Below are 27,025 nucleotides of genomic sequence, written 5' to 3' on the forward strand. Positions count from 1 at the left end.
GCACAGCCAGAAGAGGACTGGCCACCCCTCAGAGCCTGGTTCCTCTCTAGGTTTCTTTCTGGGGAGTTTTTTAGTAGTGCACTGGGCCTTTACTTGTGTTAGAAGACCAATATCGACATCTGTAGCACATGCAAAAACTCTGCTTTGGCAAAAAAGTTAGTTGTATAATTAAGAACAGTATCTTGCAGGATTCAATAGTTGTAATTGTAAGACCTGTTGCCCTGTACCTTTCTCTGGGATTGTCATTCTAATGGAATCCAGAAAGAACAAAACCCTGTCCTAAAACATTTACATCAGAAGGTGCAAAGTTATGGTCAAAGACACAAAACATCCACATCAAATTAGATGTTGTTCTTGATCCAATAACATGGAAAACAACCACTTTTTGTGCAGTATTAATTTACCATCCTTACAAACCACAAATGTACATTACTGTATTGTACATTTGCTGGTCATCTAAGTTTGTACGGGTAGACTTTTCATCACCATAAAGAAAAACAATGCACAATACAGTAATTGAGTACATTGAGACAAAGTGTTTTGTGATGATATGATGTGATGATCTGGATTAGTTGGTAGAGTATGGCACTTGCAATGCTAGGGTTGTGGGTTTAATTCCCATGGGGGACCAGTACGGAAAAAGTATGAAAATGTATGCACTCACTACAATATGTTGCTCTGGATAAGATTGTCTATGGAAAAGGATTGAATAGACCATTATAGCTTTCACATAGAAATAAGTTGCATTTGAAAGTATTTAAAAAAACTGGAAAACATATACTCTATCAAGCAAGTATTTTTATATTCCACACGTATTATCAGATTAACTGTTTTGTACAGATAATTATCAGACTCAAGTTACAAATGCTGGTAAACACTCAAATACATGTAGTTATTTTTTTTAAATCTCACACAAGTAGTGCTTTACTAGCCCTGTATTAGCGACAAAATACAGACATCTTCACTGCCGTCAATTGTTTTAATTCTGTATCCACCACTGCATCCAAATCGCAGCACCCCCACCCCCAAACTACTCTCCCCACCTTCCCACGCACTCAGCTGTCCCCCATAACCTCACGGTTGCAGTCCGAGCCACAGTCACCAGCGAGGCGCAGCGGCAAGGTGGGATCCCCGAACCTACAGCAAAGCAGAGATCCTTTCAACTCCGGGGTGAAAACTGTCAACTGGAAACCCATTTATTGGGCATCCTTGAAGTTAAGTAGGAAATATACTTTGGAACATCTACAGACAAAGTAAGCAATCATTTGGTTGGATAATTTTTGGGAAAGAATTAGGCTACTTAAAAATATTTTGGGGGATTTCTATGGACGCAGTCATTTGACCAAAGCAGATGCTCGCACATAGCACGAATATAATGTGCACTTTTGACATTTTTCTTTAACCCTGAAAATGGATTTACGAACCCTGAACGAGACCTCTACGTTCTTGGAGTGTGTGGGAGCGCAAGGCGCTGCGTCAAACGGAACAATGAACGTCAGTCTGGGACTCACAAACATCACCACCTGTGGAAACGAGTCCGTGGTGCTCAAACCGCAACACGTCAAACAGAAAGGTGAGGAGCCGGGCCACCTATATTTATGTTTATTCAGAAACCTAAAGGAAGGGACCAAATACGGAAAAAAACGATACACAAAACCAGTGTTTTGGTTTGTTAACTGGATTCGTCCTGACATTCGTGATTTTCTTGTTTCTAGTTGTTTATTATTATTTGTGTACTTGTATGACATGTTTACTGCATTTTTAGGAGCTGGTAACACAAGCATTTCGCAGCACCCCCTATAACATCTGCTAAACTATTTACGCGACCAATAGGCCTACAGTTTGATTTGAAAAACCATTGCATTTTCGTCAATCTGACACAAAATCCAGTTCACCAGCAATAGGCGCTCAAACCACGGATTCCTTGATATTTCGTTTATCAATAGGCCCATTCCAAATATCGAAGTCAATCTGAGCCTGAGACAAAACAAAACAATTTTGCGAAAAAGTTAATCACTATTACATGCGAATTGCAAATGTTTCCATGATGCTATTCCATAATTGTATTTAATATATCGAATGATATATAATAGAATATTGAATTGGTTGCAATTAATAACATTTAAAAGGGCTGTAACATAATGTTCTGATTGCTACAGTAATCAATGTCCCTTATCTTTCTAAGAATTGTAGGTCAACCAGTCAACCCGAGTGCAGATGCCTAGACTTCTCCCCAAATGAATTACAATAGCTCTAGTCTAGTGTGTTTTCATACAGTGTGTGTAGTTGTGTGTGTGTGTGTGTGTGTGTGTGTGTGTGTGTGTGTGTCATGTATATGTGTATGTGTGCAGTGATGTAGCTAATTAATTTTGCAGCAGAGAAAGCAACAGCGCATTCATGTATCCAATCTAGTCACAACGAAACCCAATGCTGGAGAACATCACACTCATTCAGAAATCGTCACTCCTGGAAATACACCCCTATCCCCCTTTAAAACCATGACTACCACCCATCCTTAAACAAATTGTTGACAGACATTACTACTGCAATATTTACCATAAATGAAGCAGTGCAGTCAGGAGACTGAAGCTTTATGCCTGCTCCACAAGGTCAGCATTGATAAAGTGCAATCTGGAAAACTCAATGTTCTAGCTGTATCTGTCCACTTCTAACAAGGTGGCTCTTTCCCACGCTCATTTTGATCTGTTGTTTAAAGCAAGGGGTGTGTGTGTGTGTGTGTGTGTGTGTGTGCGTGGGTGTGCGTGTGTGTGTGTGTGTGTGTGTGTGTGTGACCGTCTCTCAGATCAGTAATGGACAGATATTCCACTGTGTAGGGACATTTGATAGCTAGAGAAACTCCCAACCAGCTCCTCCATCCATCCCTCTATCAGTGAATGATATTGACATGCTGGGCCGTAATGAAAATCAACTCTGGGTTGCTGTCAGATGTCTGAGGAATGTAATCAGAGAAATGATTTTGACATGGGTATAAGGTTGTGATACAAAACCATTATCCTTACAAACCAAGTATTATGAGGACATTTACATTTTACATTTACGTCATTTAGCAGACGGTCTTATCCAGAGTGACTTATGATGGGGGTTTCTTGTCAAACAGGAGTGGAAGTGAATTTTACACCGCACCAACCAGTATAGATTAGGGGAGAGGGAATGAGGGGAGATGGGGATGTTGGTTAGAAATAATTATTGGGAATCAGATCGTTAGTTGATTTTAGGCTATATCTACTCAGCGTGGACACCAGCCTTTATGCAACTGGTCCATCAAATCAAATTGTATTAGTCACATGTGCCGAATACAACAGTTGTAGACCTTACAGTGAAATGCTTACTTACGAGCCCCTAACCAACAATGCAGTTAAAAAAAATACGGATTAGAATAAATAAAAGTAACAAGTAATTATAGAGCAGCAGTAAAATAACAATAGTGAGACTATGTACAGGGGGGTACCGGCACAGAATCAATGTGTGGAGGAATCAGTTAGTTGAGGTAATATGTACATGTAGGTAGAGTTATTAAGGTGACTATGCATAGATGATAACAGAGAGTAGCAGTGTCTTAAAGGGGGGGGGGGCAAATAGTCTGGGTAGCCATTTGCTTAGATGTTCAGGAGTCTTATGGCTTGGGGATAAAAGCTGTTTAGAAGCCTCTTGGACATAGACTTGGCGCTCCGCTACCGCTTGTGGTGCGGTAGCAGGGAAAACAGTCTATGACTGGGGTGGCTGGAGTCTTTGACAATATTTAGGGCCTTCCTGACACCGGCTGGTGTAGAGGTCCTGGATGGCAGGCAGCTTAGCCCCAGTGATGTAATGGGCCATACGCACTACCCTCTGTAGTGCCTTGCGGACGGAGGCCAAGCAGTTGCCATACCAGGCAGTGATGCAACCGGTCAGGATGCTCTTGATGGAGCAGATATAGAACCTTTTTGAGGATCTGAGGACCCATGCCAAATCTTTTCAGTCTCCTGAGGGGGAATAGGTTTTGTCGTGCCCTCTTCACGACTGTATTGGTGTGCTTGGACTAGAGGTCGACCGATTAATTGGCATGACTGATCAATTAGGGCTGATTTCAAGTTTTCATAACAATCAGTAATCGGCCGATTACATTGCAATCCATGAGGAAACTGTGTGGCAGTGTCACGCTCGTTAAAATGATCGGACCAAAGCGCAGCGTGAGTAGCGTTCCACATCATTTATTAGAAAGTGAAACTTTAGAAAAATACAAAACAAATAAGGAATAAACGAACCGTGACTAAAAAGCAACTAAAAAGCAACTACACATAAACTACACATAAACAATATCCCCCAATACAATATAATATAATCTATTAACTTAAAATTGTCATTATTATAAATAAATAAATATATATTTATTTATTTATTATAATGACAATTTTTATTTAATATAATACAATATAATATAATCTATTTAGTCTCAAATAAATAATGAAACATGTTCAATTTGGTTTAAATAATGCAAAAACACAGTGTTGGAGAAGAAAGTAAAATTGCAATATGTGCCATGTAAAAAAGCTAACATTTAAGTTCCTTGCTCAGAACATGAGAACATATGAAAGCTGGTGGTTCAATATTCCCAGTTCTTCAATATTCCCAGCTATGTGTGTGTGTGTGTGTGTGTGTGTGTGTGTATGTATGTATGTATGTGTGTGTATATATATATCTATATATATATATATATATCAATTGGATGATTCATTGGTATCGGCTTTTTTTGGTCCTCCAATAATCGGTATTGGTGTTGAAAAATCATAATCGGTCAACCTCTAGCTTGGACCATGTTAGTTTGTTGGTGATGTGGACACCAAGGAACTTGAAGCTCTCAACCTGCTCCACCGCAGCCCCATCGATGAGAATGGGGGCGTGCTCTGTCCTCTTTTTCCTGTAGTTCACAATCATCTCCTTTGTCTTGATCACGTTGAGGGAGAGGTTGTTGTTCTGGCACCACAAGGCCAGGTCTCTGACCTCCTCTCTATAGGCTGTCTCGTCGTTGTCGGTGATCAGGCCTACCACTGTTGTGTCATCGGCAAACTTAATGATGGTGTTGGAGTCGTGCATAGCCGTGCAGTCATGAGTGAACAGGGAGTACAGGAGGGGACTGAGCACGCACCCCTGAGGGCCCCCTGTGTTGACGATCAGGGTGGCGGATGTGTTGTTACCTACCCTTACCACCTGGGGGCGGCCCGTCAGGAAGTGTGTGTGTGTGTGTGTGTGTGTGTGTGTGTGTGTGTGTGTGTGTGTGTGTGTTTGACCAGCGCTCTGTCAACAACAGCAGTTGGTACAAACTGAGACTGTGTACGGAGACGGAGACGGGAGAGTCTTAAGACTGAGGAGGCCCTTCACTGCCCTGTATGTAACACACACTATATTTAGCATGCCCCTCAGAATCATACACATTATCCGACACACACACACGCACACACTGATGGGGAATATCCAAGACCGCAGCTGCTGCCATCATCTTTAGTCACCCTAACACTTGCTCACTTTCTCACTCAACCACTCTAATTTCTCTGTTTCTCTCACTTTCTCTTTGTCCCTGTGTGTTCTGGTATTTATAGAGCAGTAGACTGAAGTAGGCAGACAGACAAACAGACAGAGCTGAATGCTGGTGGAATCACAGAGGGTTGAGTGATTTCATAGCAAGCCAAGCCTCCTTGACCGGAGGACTAGAGGTTCAGCTCTAACAGACTCAGATGACTCCCACATGCTTCAAGCCCTCTTGGCATTGTGAAGCAGACAGTCATACTTGATTTAAACTATTTTTTGCAGGGCTGGGATGGATTCCATTTCAATTCAGTCGAGAAATTGAAAATCAAATTGACTGCAAATCATCCTTTGTTTTCAAATCAGATTATGAAATAAATTAATTCAATTTCAATACATTTTGTGAATCAGTGTAGTTGAAATGTAGTTGAGCCTGGTTTGTGTTAAGGTAAATCCTCCCATCATGCATGACTAGGTGCTGCAAACAGCATGAGCTATCATATCAAAGACGTATCAAACTCCTGACAAGTCATCTAACACGGCTATGACACAGACAGCAACTCAGGTCGTCTGGAAACCCTTCTCACTAGCTGTAGTACATCACAACAATACAATATGACAGTCTTATAGCAGGTCATAAAGTGATATTATCTCTTACGGAAGTGCTTGACAGTTGTCACCTGTCATATCATGCTTATGACATTGTAAATTAGGCTGGATGATAGATGATTACTGTGGTACATTTTTTATTAAACTAATAAAACGTCTCCCAGTAAAAAGTGTCTGCTGCCCCAGTGCACTCATATTGCTAGTGTCATTAAAGAGTAATGTTTATTCTTATGGCCCATTGTGCAGTATATGTGGTAATAAGGTGGACGTGACAAGCAGTGACAAAGACAAGCTAGAGACAGTACCAAAGACAGGCTAGAGACAGTGACAAAGACAGGCTAGAGACAGTGACAAAGACAGGCTAGAGACAGTGCCAAAGACAGGCTAGAGACAGTGCCAAAGACAGGCTAGAGACAGTGCCAAAGACAGGCTAGAGACAGTGCCAAAGACAGGCTAGAGACAGTGCCAAAGACAGGCTAGAGACAGTGCCAAAGACAGGCTAGAGACAGTGCCAAAGACAGGCTAGAGACAGTGCCAAAGACAGGCTATCGGTCACAAGTAGAATCCTCCTAGGTTCCAAATGGCACCCTGTTCCCTATATAAAGCTCTATGTGTCCTGGTCAAAAGTAGTGCACTGTGTAGGAAATAGGGTGCCATTTCCACTATTTGCTATTTAGTGTCTGTTTTTACAGTGTTTGGAGGGTGATAGGGTGGCAGGTGTCCCGGTGGTTAGCGCATTGGGCCAGTAACTGGAAGGTTGCCAGTTCGAATCCCCGAGCTGACAAGGCAAACGATCTACTGTTCTGCCCTTGAGCAAGGCAGTTAGTTAACCCACCAAAACTACTATGTCTACACGATGGTGTTGATTTGTGTGATTTTAACAAGGCAGACTCAGTGGGTGTCATGTTTACTTCACTGTGAACACGTATGCACATGGATTTAGTCTGGCTTACCCCACCTCTAAACAATCAGAACTACTACCTCCGTTTATGCAGTTTCCTATTCTCTCCGCTCCCCGCTGACTGTGTAAGATAAGGAGAGATTTGTGCTGTGCCTTAAAATGGGAAAAATCTAACCAGTAAGATATCTGTGTGTGTTGTTTTAATTTGGAAATGTTGGTGCATGAGGCCGAGGTTGCTAGGCTACTGTGTATTGGGGAGAGAAACTTGAGAAAACATTCAACAAACTGGACTATTGAGTCATCATTTAGCACCTGCATACCCAGCAAGCAATTCAGTTCAGTTAAAACCTTTTCAAAAACAGTGTCAACACAAATTATTCTGTACTGGCCAATCAAAGTGCTGCTGAGTCTACAGAGTCACTCAACATGGACTTACTATTTCTCTCTCTTTTTCCGTCTCAGTATTGGAGGGATGAGCTGTATTGATGGAAGCTGTAGGCCCAGGTTCTGACCAAAGGGGTGAAAATGCACAATTCTCTTTATTTTCTAGTTACAGTACATCTCTGTTCCTCTCTCTCTGAGAAGGGGAATACGTGTGTGATGGTCCATAGTGATAGGGACTAGCAGGTTCTATCCCAGGGGTAATTAAGGTGTGAATTTGCTCCTCTCCTCTCCTAGTACAAACGGCCAGCAGAATGACAAAAGTAAATGTGCTCAGGGAGTTATGGCTGTTCCCTGAAAAGCCACCGAACACACAGGGAAACGAATTGGCTTCCCGTGTAACATATTTAATTAGAGAGAGAGAGGAATAGAGAGAGAGGAAGAGAGAGAGAGAGAGAGGAACAGAGAGAGAGAGAGAGGAAGAGAGAGAGAGAGAGGAACAGAGAGAGAGAGAGAGGAACAGAGAGAGAGAGAGAGGAACAGAGAGAGAGAGAGAGGAACAGAGAGAGAGGAACAGAGAGAGAGAGAGAGGAACAGAGAGAGAGGAACAGAGAGAGAGGAACAGAGAGAGAGGAACAGAGAGAGAGGAACAGAGAGAGAGGAACAGAGAGAGAGGAACAGAGAGAGAGAGAGAGGAACAGAGAGAGAGAGGAACAGAGAGAGAGAGAGAGAGGAACAGAGAGAGAGAGAGGAACAGAGAGAGAGAGAGGAACAGAGAGAGAGAGGAACAGAGAGGAACAGAGAGAGAGAGAGAGGACCAGAGAGGAACAGAGAGAGAGAGAGGACCAGAGAGAGACAGAGAGAGAGAGGAACAGAGAGAGAGAGGAACAGAGAGAGAGAGGAACAGAGAGAGAGAGGAACAGAGAGAGGGAACAGAGAGAGAGCAAGAGAGAGAGGAACAGAGAGAGTGAGAGAGAGAGGAACAGAGAGAGTGAGAGAGAGAGGAACAGAAAGAGAGAGAGCGAGAGAGAGGAACAGAGCGAGATGCACATACATGCCACAAACCCAAACACGTGAATGCATTTACATTTACATTTAAGTCATTTAGCAGACGCTCTTATCCAGAGTGACTAACAAATTGGTGCATTCACCTTATGATATCCAGTGGAACAACCAGTTTACAATAGTGCATCTAAATCTTTTAAGGGGGGGGGGGGGGGGTTCGAAGGATTACTTTATCCTATCCTAGGTATTCCTTAAAGAGGTAGGGTTTCAGGTGTCTCCGGAAGGTGGTGATTGACTCCGCTGTCCTGGCGTCGTGAGGGAGCTTGTTCCACCATTGGGGTGCCAGAGCAGCGAACAGTTTTGACTGGGCTGAGCGGGAACTGTGCTTCCTCAGAGGTAGGGAGACGAGCAGGCCAGAGGTGAATGAACGCAGTGCCCTTGTTTAGGTGTAGGGCCTGATCAGAGCCTGAAGGTACGGAGGTGCCGTTCCCCTCACAGCTCCGTAGGCAAGCATCATGGTCTTGTAGCGGATGCGAGCCCTATACTGGAAGCCAGTGGAGAGAGCGGAGGAGCGGGATGACTTGAGAGAACTTGGGAAGGTTGAACACCAGACGGGCTGCGGCGTTCTGGATGAGTTGTAGGGGTTTAATGGCACAGGCAGGGAGCCCAGCCAACAGCGAGTTGCAGTAATCCAGACGGGAGATGACAAGTGCCTGGATTAGGACCTGCGCCGCTTCCTGTGTGAGGCAGGGTCGTACTCTGCGAATGTTGTAGAGTATGAACCTACAGGATCGGGTCACCGCCTTGATGTTAGTGGAGAACGAAAGGGTGTTGTCCAGGGTCACGCCAAGGTTCTTAGCACTCTGGGAGGAGGACACAATGGAGTTGTCAACCGTTATGGCGAGATCATGGAATGGGCAGTCCTTCCCCGGGAGGAAGAGCAGCTCTGTCTTGCCGAGGTTCAGCTTGAGGTGGTGATCCGTCATCCACACTGATATGTCTGCCAGACATGCTGAGATGCGATTCGCCACCTGGTTATCAGAAGGGGGAAAGGAGAAGATTAATTGTGTGTCGTCTGCATAGCAATGATAGGAGAGACCATGTGAGGATATGACAGAGCCAAGTGACTTGGTGTATACCGAGAATAGGAGAGGGCCTAGAACAGAGCCCTGGGGGACACCAGTGGTGAGAGCACGTGGTGCGGAGACAGATTCTCGCCACGCCACCTGGTAGGAGCGACCTGTCAGGTAGGACGCAATCCAAGCGTGGGCCGCGCCGGAGATGCCCAACTCGGAGAGGGTGGAGAGGAGGATCTGATGGTTCACAGTATCAAAGGCAGCAGATAGGTCTAGAAGGATGAGAGCAGAGGTGAGAGAGTTAGCTTTAGCAGTGCGGAGAGCCTCCGTGACACAGAGAAGAGCAGTCTCAGTTGAATGACCAGTCTTGAAACCTGACTGATTTGGATCAAGAGAGAGAGATAGCAGGAGAGCTGGCCAAGGACGGCACGCTCAAGAGTTTTGGAGAGAAAAGAAAGAAGGGATACTGGTCTGTAGTTGTTGACATCTGAGGGATCGAGTGTAGGTTTTTCCAGAAGGGGTGCAACTCTCGCTCTCTTGAAGACGGAAGGGGCGTAGCCAGCGGTCAAGGATGAGTTGATGAGCGAGGTGAGGTAAGGGAGAAGGTCTCCGGAAATGGTCTGGAGAAGAGAGGAGGGGATAGGGTCAAGCGGGCAGGTTGTAGGGCGGCCGGCCATCACAAAACGCGAGATTTCATCTGGAGAGAGAGGGGAGAAAGAGGTCAAAGCACAGGGTAGGGCAGTGTGAGCAGGACCAGCGGTGTCATTTGACTTAGCAAACGAGGATCGGATGTCGTCGACCTTCTTTTCAAAATGGTTGACGAAGTCATCCGCAGAGAGGGGGGAGGGGGAGGAGGATTCAGGAGGGAGGAGAAGGTGGCAAAGAGCTTCCTAGGGTTAGAGGCAGATGCTTGGAATTTAGAGTGGTAGAAAGTGGCTTTAGCAGCAGAGACAGAAGAGGAAAATGTAGAGAGGAGGGAGTGAAAGGATGCCAGGTCCGCAGGGAGGCGAGTTTTCCTTCATTTCCGCTCGGCTGCCCGGAGCCCTGTTCTGTGAGCTCGCAATGAGTCGTCGAGCCACGGAGCAGGAGGGGAGGACCGAGCCGGCCTGGAGGATAGGGGACATAGAGAGTCAAAGGATGCAGAAAGGGAGGAGAGGAGGGTTGAGGAGGCAGAATATGGAGATAGGTTGGAGAAGGTTTGAGCAGAGGGAAGAGATGATAGGATGGAAGAGGAGAGAGTAGCGGGAGAGAGAGAGTGAAGGTTGGGACGGCGCAATACCATCCGAGTAGGGGCAGAGTGAGAAGTGTTGGATGAGAGCGAGAGGGAAAAGGATACAAGGTAGTGGTCGGAGACTTGGAGGGGAGTTGCAATGAGATTAGTGGAAGAACAGCATCTAGTAAAGATGAGGTCAAGCGTATTGCCTGCCTTGTGAGTAGGGGGGGAAGGTGAGAGGGTGAGGTCAAAAGAGGAGAGGAGTGGAAAGAAGGAGGCAGAGAGGAATGAGTCAAAGGTAGACGTGGGGAGGTTAAAGTCACCCAGAACTGAGAGAGGTGAGCCATCCTCAGGAAAGGAACTTATCAAGGTGTCAAGCTCATTGATGAACTCTCCAAGGGAACCTGGAGGGCGATAAATGATAAGTATGTTAAGCTTGAAAGGGCTGGTAACTGTGTCAGCATGGAATTCAAAGGAGGCGATAGACAGATGGGTCACTTACCAAAGTTCTGCTCAGCTTGTTATTGAGAATGTTTTTTAATTGCAGGCACCTCCAAACACATTGTAATGAACCAACACAGGTGGTGCCAACTCATTGTTAAGACACAGCATCATGGTAATGTTATTCGAAGAGGTGTGAGAGAGAGAGAGAGAGAGAGAAAGAAAGAGTGTGTGCGAGTACATTTTTGTTATTGCATATCACAGCATGATGTCAACTTTTAGGCAATGTGTTCGTTGATACAAGTAAGGACTGTGTGATAAATCAGAGCCTGCAGCCATCACCTGCTGAATGATATAATAACTCTAGCAACGTACTGTTGATGGATTCCAACTTCAGACAGCACAACATAAGCTCAATGAAGTTACTTTCGCTGTCGACAGAGGAAGGCTTTCTTTTAAAGCTCAAAGTGTGATATCAGTGGCACACAGCTGTTCTGATGAAACACGGAGAGAGAGACCAAATCCTCCTGAAGTTCCTCATCGTTCCTGCTGGGTTTTCAGTATCCGGGATAAGCCTTTTACAGGGCACTGCTCTCAAAACTGCCTTCAGATAAACTGATCGATGAAGCTCAGATTGTGAACCAGCAGAGAGAGAATGATCCACGGTTGGACGATAAGCAGGTGGCCATCTGAGAGATACAGAGAGAGAGAGATGAACAGAGAGAGACAGGCAGATTTAGAAAGAGACAGGCAGAGAGAGACAGGTAGATTGAGACAGGTAGATTGAGAAAGAGACAGAGACAGGCAGAGAGAGACAGGTAGATTGAGAGACAAATAGACATGCAGAGAGAGAAAGACAGAGAGAGACATGCAGAGAGAGAAAGACAGAGAGAGACGTGCAGCGAGAGAGAGACATGCAGCGAGAGAGAGACATGCAGCGAGAAAAAGACAGAAAGAAAAGACAGAGAGAGACATGCAGAGAGAGGGAGACAGAGAAAATGAATACAGTAATACAGATGGAGAGGAAAAACCTGCAATATAATAGCATAAAGAGAGCTGGAGTAGACTGTATGTATGACAGGGAAACAGAGAGAGAGGTAGTAGACTATGTATGACAGGGAAACAGAGTGAGAGGTAGAGTAGACTATGTATGACAGGGAAACAGAGAGAGAGGTAGTAGACTGTATGTATGACAGGGAAACAGAGAGAGAGGTAGAATAGACTGTATGTATGACAGGGAAACAGAGAGAGAGGTAGTAGACTGTATGTATGACAGGGAAACAGAGAGAGAGGTAGTAGACTGTATGTATGACAGGGAAACAGAGAGAGAGGTAGAATAGACTATGTATGACAGGGAAACAGAGAGAGAGGTAGTAGACTGTATGTATGACAGGGAAACAGAGAGAGAGGTAGAATAGACTGTATGTATGACAGGGAAACAGAGAGAGAGGTAGTAGACTGTATGTATGACAGGGAAACAGAGAGAGAGGTAGAATAGACTGTATGTATGACAGGGAAACAGAGAGAGAGGTAGTAGACTGTATATATGACAGGGAAACAGAGTGAGAGGTTGAGTGGACTGTATGTATGACAGGGAAACAGATTGAGAGGTAGAGTGGACTGTATGTAAGACAGGGAAACAGTATGAGAGGTAGAGTAGACTGTATGTATGACAGGGAAAAAGAGTGAGAGGTAGAGTGGACTGTATGTTTGAGATGGAAACAGAGTGAGAGGTAGAGTAGACTGTATGTACGACAGGGAAAAAGAGTGAGAGGTAGAGTGGACTGTATGTTTCAGATGGAAACAGAGTGAGAGGTAGAGTAGACTGTATGTACGATAGGGAAACAGAGTGAGAGGATAGAGTGGACTGTGTGTTTTTAAAGGGAAACAGAGTGTGAGGTAGAGTAGACTGTAAGTATGACAGGGATACAGAGTATCGTGTCTTTGGCTATGCCGGATTAAGTGAAATGACATGCTATCCTATAAAATCCTTTCTCTGTAATTAATATCACCTGATTAGCTAATCATGTAAATGTAATTAACTAGAAAGTCGGGACATCACCGAAGAGTGTTTGTAGAGCCGTTATCTTCCTAATAAACTCTTAAAAACGTAGTAATATTTCACATCGATAGCCGTCAATATTAATCCTCATCTTATTTTCAGTCTTATAATGAAAGTTGTAAATTCTTGGTTATCTGCACGAACCCTGGCTAACAAGTTGAATCAGCAATACAAAATTGGGTTTAATTATTTATTTACCAAATACCTAAACTAATCACTCACAGAATTACATATACACAGAATGCAAATTATGTCATACAGAAAACGACCCTGGTGGACGGAGCTGACATGGCGGCTTGTTACACAAAGAGAGGGGGTTGGGCTTGAATGAAAGAGCGGGAAGACTGAGGAACAAAAGAAACAGCTTGGCTATGCCATCGTAAATACATTATCGTATGCATTCTAAATTACCGGCCATTTGGAAAAGGAAAATGCAATAAATATTTACTCTGAGCTGCGCTTCGGTAGGTTGGTCGTAGATGCTGGCCGTGTTGGCCAACAGAGATCTTCCTGTCCTCGGAAGAATGTCACTGGTGGTAAAATTGGATACCTTGTAGTATCTTTGTCGTGTGTTAGACTGGATCTGTCGTCCGTCCTTTCCTAGCCCACGTCTACAGCGGCCGCTGCTAACTCAACGGCTAGGAAGTATCACTTCTGTAGTGAATAAGTCCAAAGTTCATACCATTCGCCACCAAAGCTCACGCCGAGGTTGGCTTAGTTCTGTACTTGACATGTGAGTCCTTTTAACGCAGAGGCTGCAGACCTCACGTAGTGGAACCCTGGCTACATTGTGTCATTGTCTTATATAGTGGCGAGGGGAGAAGGGTGTGTTTCATCGTTTATAACCCCTGTCTCTTCACAGGGGCGGGCCACTGATTAAGCAGGGCACTTTCCTTATGAAAACCCAATTCTCTCAATTGGAAGCTAAAATTACATTTAATCTCCTAACAAACAGTTTCAATATCAAACATTTAAATTGCACAACAATTCCATGTGAATCTGATAACTAGAATGTTTAGACTTTCCCAGGTACAGTTTATGTCATCCTGTCATCAGTCATAATGTCTCAGATGACAAGCGAACTGACATCCATTCTCATTAAGTTCCAACGCATATTTCCAACTGGTTCTATTACTGAAATATGGTTCCTTTCCCCCAACTTGTTTGATGTTCCCAGACTCTCCATGTTTAACAAAGGCTATTCGAGAGTCCTTCAGTAGGGTCAGAGAGAGAGGGAAGTGAGAAAGGTATTTATGGGGGGGTCATAAACCTTACCCACAGGCCAACTCATGACAAGAGTGAGAGGTCGAGTAGACTATGTATGACAGTAAATCAGAGTGAGAGGTAGAGTGGACTGTATGTATGACAGGGAAACAGAGTGAGAGGTTGAGTGGACTGTATGTATCATGGAAACAGAGTGAGAGGTATAGTGGATTGTATAAATGACAGGGAAACAGAGTGAGAGGTAGAGTAGACTGTATAAATGACAGGGAAACAGAGTGAGAGGTAGAGTGGACTGTATGTATGACAGGGAAACAGAGTGAGAGGTTGAGTAGACTGTATAAATGACAGGGAAACAGAGTGAGAGGTAGAGTGGACTGTATGTATGACAGGGAAACAGAGTGAGAGGTTGAGTAGACTGTATAAATGACAGGGAAACAGAGTGAGAGGTAGAGTAGACTGTATAAATGACAGGGAAACAGAGTGAGAGGTAGAGTGGACTGTATGTATGACAGGGAAACAGAGTGAGAGGTTGAGTAGACTGTATAAATGACAGGGAAACAGAGTGAGAGGTAGAGTGGACTGTATGTATGACAGGGAAACAGAGTGAGAGGTTGAGTAGACTGTGTGTATGAGAGGTAGAGTGGACTGTATGTATGAGAGGTAAACAAAGTGAGAGGTAGAGTAGACTGTATGTATGAGAGGTAAACAAAGTGAGAGGTAGAGTAGACTGTATGTGTGACAGGGAAACAGAGTGAGAGGTAGAGTAGACTGTATGTATGACAGGGAAACAGACTGAGAGGTTGAGTGGGGGGAAAAAAGTATTTGATCCCCTGCTGATTTTGTACGTTTGCCCACTGACAAAGAAAGGATCAGTCTATAATTTTAATGGTAGGTTTATTTGAACAGTGAGAGACAAATAACAACAAAAATATCCAGAAAAACACATGTCAGAAATGTTATAAATTGATTTCCATTTTAATGAGGGAAATAAGTATTTGACCCCCTCTCAATCAGAAAGATTTCTGGCTCCCAGGTGTCTTTTATACAGGTAACGAGCTGAGATTAGGAGCACACTCTTAAAGGGAGTGCTGCTAACCGCAGCTTGTTACCTGTAAAAAAGACACCTGTCCACAGAAGCAATCAATCAATCAGATTCCAAACTCTCCACCATGGCCAAGACCAAAGAGCACTCCAAGTATGTCAGTGACAAGATTGTAGACCTACACAAGGCTGGAATGGGCTACAAGACCATCGCCAAGCAGCTTGGTGAGAAGGTGACAGTTGATGCGATTATTCGCAAATGGAAGAAACACAACAGAACTGTGAATCTCCCTCGGCCTGGGGCTCCATGCAAGATCTCATCTCGTGGAGTTGCAATGATCATGAGAACGGTGAGGAATCAGCCCAGAACTACACAGGAGGATATTGTCAATGATCTCAAGGCAGCTGGGACCATAGTCACCAAGAAAACAATTGGTAACACACTACGCTGTGAAGGACTGAAATCCTGCAGCGCCCGCAAGGTCCCCCTGCTCAAGAATACATATACATGCCCGTCTGAAGTTTGCCAATGAACATCTGAATGACTCAGAGGACAACTGGTGAAAGTGTTGTGGTCAGATGAGACCAAAATGGAGCTCTTTGACATCAACTCAACTCGCCGTGTTTGGAGGAGGAGGAATGCTGCCTATGACCCCAAGAACACCATCTCCACCGTCAAACATGGAGGTGGAAACATTATGCTTTTGGGGGTGTTTTTCTGCTAAGGGGACAGGACAACTTCACCGCATCAAAGGGACGATGGACGGGGCAATGTACCGTCAAATCTTGGGTGAGAACCTCCTTCACTCGGCCAGGGCATTGAAAATGGGTTGTGGATGGGTATTCCAGCATGACAATGATCCAAAACACACGGCCAAGGCAACAAAGGAGTGGCTCAAGAAGAAGCACATTAAGGTCCTGGAGTGGCCTAGCCAGTCTACAGACTTTAATCCCATAGAAAGTCTGTGGAGGGAGCTGATGGTTCGAGTTGCCAAACGTCAGCCTCGAAACCTTAATGACTTGGAGAAGATCTGCAAAGAGGAGTGGGACAAAATCCCTCCTGAGATGTGTGCAAACCTGGTGGCCAACTACAAGAAACGTCTGACCTCTGTGATTTCCAACAAGGGTTTTGCCACCAAGTACTAAGTCATGTTTTGCAGAGGGGTCAAATACTTATTTTGTGTACTGTATTTTTGAGATGGAAACAGTGTGAGAGGTAGAGTGGACTGTGTGTATGACAGGGAAAAAGAGTGAGAGGTAGAGTAGACTGTATATATGACAGGGAAACAGAGTGAGATGTAGTAGACTGTATGTGTGACAGGGAAACAGTGTGAGAGGTAGAGTGGACTGTATGTATGACTGGGAAACAGAGTGAGAGGTAGAATAGACTGTACGTATCACGGAAACAGAGTGAGAGGTAGAATAGACTGTACGTATCACGGAAACAGAGTGAGAGGTAGAGTGGACTGTATGTATGACAGGGAAACAGAGTGAGAGGTAGAGTGGACTGTATGTATGACAGGGAAACAGAGTGAGAGGTAGTCACAGTTTATTTATTTGGGTGCAGGCTTGCATAAATTGTCAATCCAATCCATATACTATGCCAGTGGTTTCAGCTCACTTGCACCACAACCAAACAACATACACACACACACACACACACACACACACACACACACACACACACACACACACACACACACACACACTTCTGAGGCTGTCAGCTCCTGAGGGTGAGTGTTTGTAAGCATACCATATCTGAGACACAGATGAATTAATTTGTGCAGGTGTGTGTTTGTGTGCCTATTTGTGATGCATGCACTTTATTGTAGGTGTGTTTATGTAGAGTCATCTGGGCATCTCTAATCCCTTGGGCATGGTCGCCGTGGGCAACCGGCTTTGGAATGCACTCAGACAGTCTGTGTCAGTGGTGGACGGGTGGGCTGAAGTTTGAGTGACAGGCAGAGAGACAGGACTTTAACAGGATATGACCCGCTGCAGGCCAAAATCCCCTGGAGCTATCGCTGCCTCTTGGAAAACATCTCTCTCTCTCTCTATTCTCTTCCTTCTCTCTCTCTGTCTCTCTCTGTCTCTCTTCCTTCCTTCTCTCTCTTCTCTTCCTTCTCTCTCTCTCTCCCTTCTCTCTCTTTCTCTTCCTGCGCTCTCTCTCTCTCTCTCTCTCTCTCTCTCTCTCTCTCTCTCTTCCTAAGGGCTTGTAAGTAAGAATTTCAAGGTAAGATCTACACCTGTTGTATTCGGCGCGTGTGACAAATACAATTAGATTTGATTTCAAATGCTCTATCATGGCTATGCACAGTGTTCTAACAATGTCTGTCTCTGTTTCTCTCTTTCTCTCTGTCATAAACCTGAGCTACATTTCATTTCAAACAGTTGCCCCTCACGTAAGATCCAATCATTCACTCATATTCCTGATTCGGCCCACAGTGTGTTAGGCTCAGTGAAATACTGTACATGATAGCATACTTTAAGTGACATTTGAAATGAAGCCACTATAGTGGTTTACTATGCACTATCAGGTCTTAGCTGTTATACCACTTTTCTCCAATTAACATTCCTTATTCCCCTATTCAATCATCACCTTACTATGTTCAATTACTTTCTCATCACCTATAGACACAGCTAGAAATGTCATCGCCATAATAAATGGTGGCGTATTAGGCCATGGTCTGTAAGTGAATGGTGTCTCACGGATTGCTTTGAGAATCCTCCATTTGGTTTCCAGACCAGAAGAGGTATCCCAATAGAACCTTTAAGGTAGTCAATAGAGACTGGAATTATCTCTCTTTTTATTCACCTTCCTTCTTTCCTATCTGTCTTTCTCTCTCTCTCTCTCTCTCTCTCTCTCTCTCTCTCTCTCTCTCTCTGTCTCTCTCTCTTGCGCTCTCTCTCTCTCTCTCTCTCTCTGTCTCTCTCTCTCTCTCTCTCTCTCTCTCTCTCTCTCTCTCTCTCTCTTGCTCTCTCTTCCTCTCTGTCTCTCTGTCTCTCTGTCTCTCTCTCTCTCTCTCTGTCTCTCTGTCTCTCTCTCTCTCTCTCTCTTTCTCTGTCTCTCTCTCTCTCTCTCTCTTTCTCTGTCTCTCTCTCTTGCTCTCTCTTCCTCTCTGTCTCTCTCTCTCTCTCTCTCTCTCTCTCTCTCTCTCTCTCTCTCTCTTTCTCTGTCTCTCTCTCTTGCTCTCTCTTCCTCTCTCTCTCTTCCTCTCTGTCTCTCTCTCTCTCTCTCTCTCTCTCTCTCTCTCTCTCTTTCTCTGTCTCTCTCTCTTGCTCTCTCTTCCTCTCTGTCTCTCTGTCTCTCTCTCTCTCTCTCTCTCTCTCTCTCTCTCTCTCTCTCACACACGTACATACAGACACCTACACACCCCTTCCCACCACTTTCTCTTTGGCTTTCTCTACGCCTAGAGCCCAGTTGGCTGTAGAGATCAATAGAGACATGGTGGAAGAGGGTGATGGTATTGAGCTGTATGTTAAAGATATACTTCGGGCCCTTTATCTACTTCCCCAGAGTCAGATGAACTCGTGGATACCATTTGTATGTCTCTGTGTCCAGTATGAAGGATGTTAGGGGTAGTTTTGCGAGCCAATGCTAACTAGCATTAGTGCAATGACTGGAAGTCTATAGGTATCTGCTACTATGCTAGCAGATACCTTTAATCTTCCAGTCATTGCATGAATACTAGTTAGCAATTGCGCTAGCGCTAGTTAGCAACTTCCTCCAAATTTGAATTTTTTGTTGTTGTACAAATGGTATCCACGACTTCATCTGACTTTGCGGAAGTAGATAAAGGGCCTCGTTGCCAACAGCGCTGATTAATCTGTTAAACTGGACTAGGGCCTCTTAACAGGCCTCCTGCCCTCAATAATTACATGCTCAGACTTCCTCTGCCTGGCTGGGGCTTCTATAAATAGTGCTGTTGGGGTCATGACATGATAACCATCAATCCTAGCTAAGGAACACAACATACGTACTGTGTTATGTGTGACTGGTGGGATCTTATTGCTTCCATCAGGCTCTAAATGTAGTATGTTATGTGATCTTCACCTCTGTTTGTCACCCCCCTCTCTGTCAACCCCATCCCTCTATTCTGTCTCTCCCCTCCTACCTCTAGAGGTGGACTCGCTGCGTATCCTGCTCTATTCGGTCATATTCCTCCTCAGTGTGTTGGGCAACCTGCTCATTATCGTGGTCCTGGCAGTCAACAAGCGCATGAGGACAGTCACCAACTCCTTCCTGCTGTCGCTGGCAGTCAGCGACCTGATGATGGCCATCTTCTGCATGCCCTTCACCCTCATCCCCAACCTCCTGGAGGACTTCATCTTTGGACCCGCCATGTGCAAGATAGTGGCCTACCTCATGGGTGAGACAGGAGGAGGAGGGCGGGGGGGAGAGAAGAGGAGAGCGAGAGGGAGACTGACTAGGTATCATATAGGATGTATAGAGTAAAGTAGTGTAAAGGAAACCTTGGCACCTAGTGGCATGGAAGGAACTGAGACAGAATCATCATTAGGATGCATTGAGAGAGCAAGAGGGAAATGGGCAGGATCTGGGAATCTGATGTTGTCTTCTGCTGGCCGTGCTCTCCAGCTGCTCCCGATGGTCCCCAATAATGCAGCACAGGACACCACGCAGACCTGCACACAGACATGCATAGAATATCGCACATGGATGAACACTCACTCACTCACTCACTCACTCACTCACTCACTCACTCACTCACTCACTCACTCACTCTACGTCACGTCACGTCCCAGCTAGCAGGAGGATATGGATTAGGAGGAGAGCAAAGATTCATTTCCCTTCTCCTCCAGTCTGGGGGATCAGGGCTATCAGATCAGGAGGTTCAGGATGTTATTTCGTCAAACACCATCTCTATTTAGCCAACGTCTCCCACTCATGTTTCACTAACACATTCACACATCCTTAAAAACACATCTTCACTCAAAAGTGCTCAGTACATACTGATCTCTGATTCATAAGCTTCAGTTAGGGTCACATGTCATCTGATCCCTGATATTTTAGAAAAGTTGGAACCTTTCAAGACGTAAACTTAGCGGAACTCTTACGTAACGTTTTACATATTTGAAACTTTTAAGTGTTGTTTGTGTCGTTTCTCATTTCTTTACTTTCCAACAGGTGTATCCGTGAGCATATCCACCTTCAGCCTGGTTGCCATAGCGATCGAGCGCTACAGCGCCATCTGCAACCCGCTGAAGTCGCGGGCGTGGCAGACCCGTTCCCATGCCTACCGGGTGATCGCCGCCACCTGGCTCCTGTCTTTCATGATCATGACCCCCTACCCCGTGTTCAGCCACCTGAAGCACGTCCCCCTAAAGGACAACATGACCATCACTCGCATGTGTCGCCACATCTGGCCCTATCCGGAGGTGGAACAGACCTGGTGAGTCTGTGTGTGTGTGTGTGTGTGTGTGTGTGTGTGTGGGGGGGGGGGTGAGGTTGTGTATGAAGTGTGTGTGTGTGGGGGGAGTGTGTGTGTGTGGGGGTGAGGTTGTGTATGAAGTGTGTGTGTGTGGGGGAGTGGGTGTGTGTAGGGGTGAGGTTGTGTGTGTGTGTGTGTGGGGGGAGTGGGTGTGTGTGGGGGTGAGGTTGTGTATGAAGTGTGTGTGTACGGGTGGGTGGGTGTTAACTCCTCTCGTCTTACTTTGTGCTTAGTGCTGTTGTCCTAATACTGCATTTTAGGGGGTTTGGATGGAATTGTGATAACGAACAAAAGAAAATCTGTCTACACCTATACATTAGAGTGATGATACAGCAGTGTTGTTTTTGCATACTCGTTAGAATATAAACGCATGACTAAAATGGGTGCAACAGCAAAATAAAGTGTTACTTTCCACTAAAACGAGCTTGAGGTTTGATGTAGACTTCTCCAGCGAGAAAACACTGGCTGTAGCTGTAATGCTGCTCAGTCATTATTCTTTCATGTTGGTACTGCCATGACGCTTACTCTTGTGAGAAAAACTCACTCGCAAACCCACACACATACACACACCCGCTCAAGTCATACATAGAGACACACACACACACACACACACACACACACACACACACACACACACACACACACACACACACACACACACACACACACACACACACACACACACTCCTGAGGTTCTCCAGAAATCGAAAGTAATAATGAGAGAGAGAGCTAGGAGGGAGGAGCAACGCCTGAATAGGTTTGTTTCCTTTTTCTTTACGTCTTTCCCTTCAAAGCAGCTCATCACTCTCCTATATCTCCAACAAGTGACACCTCCTCTCTCCTATATCTTCACCAGTGATAACTCCTCTCCTATATCTCCACCAGTGATAACTCCTCTTCTATATCTTCACCAATGATACCTCCTCTCTCCTATATCTCCACCAGTGATACCTCCTCTCTCCTATATCTCCACCAGTGATACCTCCTCTCCTATATCTCCACCAGTAATAACTCCTCTCTCCTATTTCTCCACCAGTGATACCTACTCTCTCCTATATCTCCACCAGTGATACCTCCTCTCTCCTATATCTCCACCAGTGATACCTCCTCTCTCCTATATCTCCACCAGTGATACCTCCTCTCTCCTATATCTCCACCAGTGATACCTCCTCTCTCCTATATCTCCACCAGTAATACCTCCTCTCTCCTATATCTCCTCTCTCCTCTATATCCACCAGTGATATCTCCTCTCTCCTCCATCTCTACCAGTGATAGCTCCTCTCTATTCTATCTCCATCAGTAGTACCTCTCTAATATCTACCTCTTCTTCTCCCGCCTCTTTATAGCCCCCTCTCTTTGCGTCCTCATCCCTCTGTCTGTCCGTCCGTCTGCTCGTCCGTCAGCTCGTCCCTTCTTCTGTCCGTCTCTGTTCCTCTCTCTCTGTCTCTCGCTCTCTCTGTCTCTCTCTCTCTCTCTCTCTCTCTCTCTCTCTCTCTCTCTCTCTCTCTCTCTCTCTCTCTCTCTCCTTATCCCTCATCTCCCATCCCCTCTCTCTGAGGACCTCTGACATAGAACAACCCAACCTGTAAATGACAGCTTGTTAAGTCACAGGGCTCATTGTAATGACTGGAATGGAAATTATGGAACGGAGTCAAACGTGTGGTTTCCATATGTTTGATGTGCGTGATACCATTCCATTAATACCATTCCAGACATTAAAATTAGCCCATCCACCTATAGCTCCTCCCAACAGCCTCCTCTGCTGTAGTCAGACATCCATTTTAAATCATTATTGAGATAAATGAAATGCACGAAACTTACTCTCTTTACCCTCTCTTCCACTCTCCAAAGGGTTCAATAATGAGTTACAAAAGCAAGTTAAAACACTTGTAGGAACCAAAAAGATAAAAAGACAGTTCCAAGGAAGAATGGATGCACATATAACTATTGTAATCTGCTACAGGCTCTCTTATGATTGTGGAATATTGTTCTAATAGCCATGGTGCCTCTAAAATATTTCAATGGACTATCAAGGCTATAATTCATGTGGCTTTACCCAGAGAGCTAATTTAATTCCAACAATTTATATTCCTAATCCACTAGCTCAATGTCCCTTTGAACATATTTAATACTTTTCTATTACCCGTTCCCACATATTTTGTCCTCCATGACGACTAAATAGAATAACAGCATTGTGGTGGAATGTCTTCTACACTGGGTATCAACCATTATTGTCTCCAGCGGTTGGACCAGAGCAAAGATATTGAAGAATTGAAGATACCCATCTCTGGTTTTCTCCTTCTAACCCAATGCCTATTGGACTTCCTCTGCCTAACCTCTTTCTGGAAGTCTCCTGTGAGAGCGAGCCCTTTTCTCCTATGCTCTCTCAATGCTCCTTGAAGAAGCTGGCCTCAGGCACAGATCTAGGATCAGAGTAGTCTCCAAACATCCTAACCTTAACCATCTCAAGAGGGGTAAGGCACAATTTACCTTGGATTAGTGTCTAAGGGCAATTTGTTAAGCCCACTTCCTGTGTGTGTCCCAGGAACATGATGTTGCTGCTTACCCTCTTTGTTGTTCCGGGGGTGGTGATGATCGTGGCCTATGGACTCATCTCCAGAGAGCTGTACCGGGGTATCCAGTTTGAGATGGTTCAGAAGACATCATCCCCCGGTGAGACATTCATTACTGTTATTTAATTATTCACACATTTATTTACATCTTGCAGTAGAGGGGTTAGTAAGAAGACGTTAGAATGCTGAATTGGAATGAACTTTGAGTACTAGGAAAAATACTTATCTTCCAGTTACTGCCCAGTAGTGTTTCCCAGATGTTTGAATTCTGAACCAGATTATTAGGATTTGGGCTGTCTCTCTTCTGTGGTCACACAGAATGAACATTTCATTAGCATTTCAATCATGTTAATGTGTTGCAGGTTAGAGCAACGCAACCTTTAGTCAGTATAGAAGTGAGTAGCCGGAAGGATCTGATATGTGGAGTATATCAGCTGCTGCTTGTGGCCATAGACCTTCACCATCTGTCTGTCCAATATGAGAGAGGGAGGGATGGAGGGGAGAGAGAAACAGAGGTGTAGTGATATGGAGGAAGAGAGAAAGCGAGGGAACATTAGCCCTCAGATGAGAGATGTGACTCAGGTTTTTGGTGATGTGCCTCCTCTAAAATACATCTGTGACCCAGGATTTTTTTTTTGCAAATCATATGTACTTCACAGCAAATGGCATTTCCTCCATTCTCCGCTCCCTTTAGTCTATATTCAATCACTACTTATTGGCAGAGATAGCTTCCTTTAGCTTCCTTCCTCCACTGCCTGTACCAAAGCGGTACTATAAACCTTCATAAATATACACCAATTTCTCCTGCATCATGATTATTTAGTTCTTTAGCCATAACCCACCATTTGGTGATTCACCATTGTGTCAGAGTCAGATGAATTCATGGATACCATTTTTATGTCTTTGTGTCCAATATTAAGAAAGTTAGAGGTACTTTCGCGAGCCAATGCTAACTAGCATTAGCACAATGACTGGAAGCATGCTAGCACATACCCATAGACTTCCAGTCATTGCGCTAACTCTAGTTAGGAGTTGCGTTAGTGCTGTTTAGCAACTTCCTTCAAACTGCACGCAGTGACTTAAAAATGCTATCCACAAGTTGTGTGTGTGTGTTGTGGGGTGTGTGTGTGTGTGTGTGTGGCTCATCATGGCTACATTTTCTTAAATGATTAGTTACAAAACCTAATTGGTCTGACCCCTCCTCACAGTTTTGGACCTCTACTTGCCTGCGAAGTAAATCCTCTGTCATCTTCTTTGCCCCGCCCCCTACACAGGTCTAAAGAACGGCCTGACCACCACCGGGGCTTGCGGCAGCGACGACGGTGATGGATGCTACGTCCAGCTCGCCAAGCGACCGCGCTCCATGGAGATGTCCACTCTGACATCATCGACGGCAACCACGTCCAAATTGGAGCGTCCCCGCAGCAACACCTCGGAGGCCAAGCTCTTGGCCAAGAAGCGCGTGATCCGGATGCTGGTGGTGATTGTTGCTCTGTTCTTCCTGTGCTGGTTTCCTCTCTACTGCGCCAACACCTGGAAGGCTTTCCACCCCGTCTCTGCCCGCCGTGCCCTCTCTGGTGCCCCCATCTCCTTCATCCACCTCCTGTCCTACACCTCGGCCTGTGTCAACCCCATCACCTACTGCTTCATGAACACACGCTTCCGCACGGCGCTGCTCGCCACCTTCGCCTGCTGCTGCCGCCCGCCCTGCCGACACAGACGCCACGGGCTGCGGGATGGAGAGGAGGACGCCATGGCTATGGGGGTGTCCATGTCCAAATTTAGTTACACCACGGTCAGCACTATGGGGACGTGCTGAGGGAGGAACCATTGACTGACTGGGGGACGAGGGGGACAAGGGGGACATGGGGGGAAACCAGAGAGATATGTTATGTGATTTCTATAGGGAAACTGTTAACCTGCGGTCAGTAGGTATGGGGAGATGCACCCACAATCTATAGGGAAACCAACGCCTGACCATTACTGCAACGCTAATGTCAAGGCAGCCAATGGGGTCAGAGAGATGGTTAGATATATCTATGTGAAGGGATGAACTAAGCATGGTTAATCAAACCTGTTGTATACACTCAAAAAGGGAAAATACTCATGACCCATGGAGAATGCTTTCCTAACATACCCACAGGAAAATGATACACCGTTTAATAGTTGCCAAACAAAAGAAAATAAGGAAATATTATAGTAGCACAGTTTTGCATTAGCATTTGTCCCAAGTGATGGGAAAACAATGTTTTGTTCAATAATATACGTATGCCTATGTAGTTATTTCTTTATCACCTGGGACTCATTAAAAAGCTTGCAATCATGTTTACTGATGAATCCCTCATATAGGATGGGGAATTATTATGTGGGTGGGATATAAGGGATATGTGTTGGTAGCACAGGCGGCCGGTGGCACCTTAATTGGGGAGGACGGGCTCATAGTAATGGCTGGAATGGAATGAATGAAATGTTATCGAACACGTCAAGCACGTGGTTTCCATTCCCTTTACTCCATTCCAGCCATTTTTATCAGCTGTCCTCTCAGCAACTCCTGTGGTTAGTAGGGGGTGTGTATACCTGAATGATAAGCTTTAGGGGTTTCGCAGGGCAGTAGCTTGACACGCAGTATCAGTAATACCTTTTACAAAGCTTCTACTTATTGTCACTTTACTTTGGATGTTAAAATGCTGAATATGTGCTTGTTATTAGTGTTGTCAATGTCCTGAAGGTAGGAATTCTGTTGTGCCTGCCTATAAAATGTTGCGCTTTCTTCAAGCATTATCTTCAAGCATTATCTGTTTTCTGTGCTGTGGACTGTGTCATTGTACATAGTGTGTTACATTGTGCTCTTGGGTGTGGATTGGAGGCCAGACTAAACTGCAACCAAACCAACCCAACCTTAGTGAAGACAGCAGAGAACACAACTAAGGAATGGGGGCTTTGGAGAGGTACCCGTACTTCATATTTGGGCTGTTAATCTGGATCTAGCTCAATTGTTCTCACAGTACACTGCCTGATTCTCTTTTAGAGGTCCATCTTTGCTTTTTTGAAACAGTATGTGCTCTATGGTCAACTAAACAGAGTGTGTGATGGTACTTAACCTGTCTGGGAACCGTGGGACGTTTGCGTCCCACCCTAGTCAACAGCCAGTGGAATCGCGTCGCGCGAAATACAAATACCTCATAAATGCTATAACTTCAATTTCTCAAACATATGACTATTTTACACCATTTTATAGATACCTCTCCTGAATCGAACCACATTGTCCGATTTCAAAAAGGCTTTACAGCAAAAGCAAAACATTAGATTATGTTAGGAGAGTACCCTGCCAAAAATAATCACACTGCCATTTTCAAAGCAACTAGCATGCATCACAAATACCCAAAACACAGCTAAATGCAGCACTAACCTTTGACAATCTTCATCAGATGACACTCCTAGGACATCATGTTACACAATACATGCATTTTTTGTTCGATAAAGTTCATATTTATATATAAAAACAGGATTTTACATCGGCGCGTGA

General features: G+C 44.9%; 1 protein-coding gene across 1 annotated transcript; it reads left to right on the forward strand.

Annotated features, from left to right (window-relative positions):
• The first annotated feature begins 1,059 nt into the window (after window positions 1-1,059).
• On the forward strand, window positions 1,060-26,280 carry LOC106586655 (cholecystokinin receptor). The gene is made up of 5 exons (XM_014174169.2): window positions 1,060-1,573; window positions 19,598-19,846; window positions 20,623-20,887; window positions 23,472-23,599; window positions 24,774-26,280. The coding sequence occupies exons 1-5, from the start codon at window positions 1,411-1,413 to the stop codon at window positions 25,316-25,318; spliced, it is 1,350 nt and encodes a 449-aa protein (XP_014029644.1). The 5' UTR covers window positions 1,060-1,410; the 3' UTR covers window positions 25,319-26,280.
• Window positions 26,281-27,025: the final 745 nt, after the last annotated feature.

This window comes from Salmo salar, chromosome ssa25 (genome assembly GCF_905237065.1).
Source record: "Salmo salar chromosome ssa25, Ssal_v3.1, whole genome shotgun sequence".
NCBI lineage: Eukaryota > Metazoa > Chordata > Actinopteri > Salmoniformes > Salmonidae > Salmo > Salmo salar.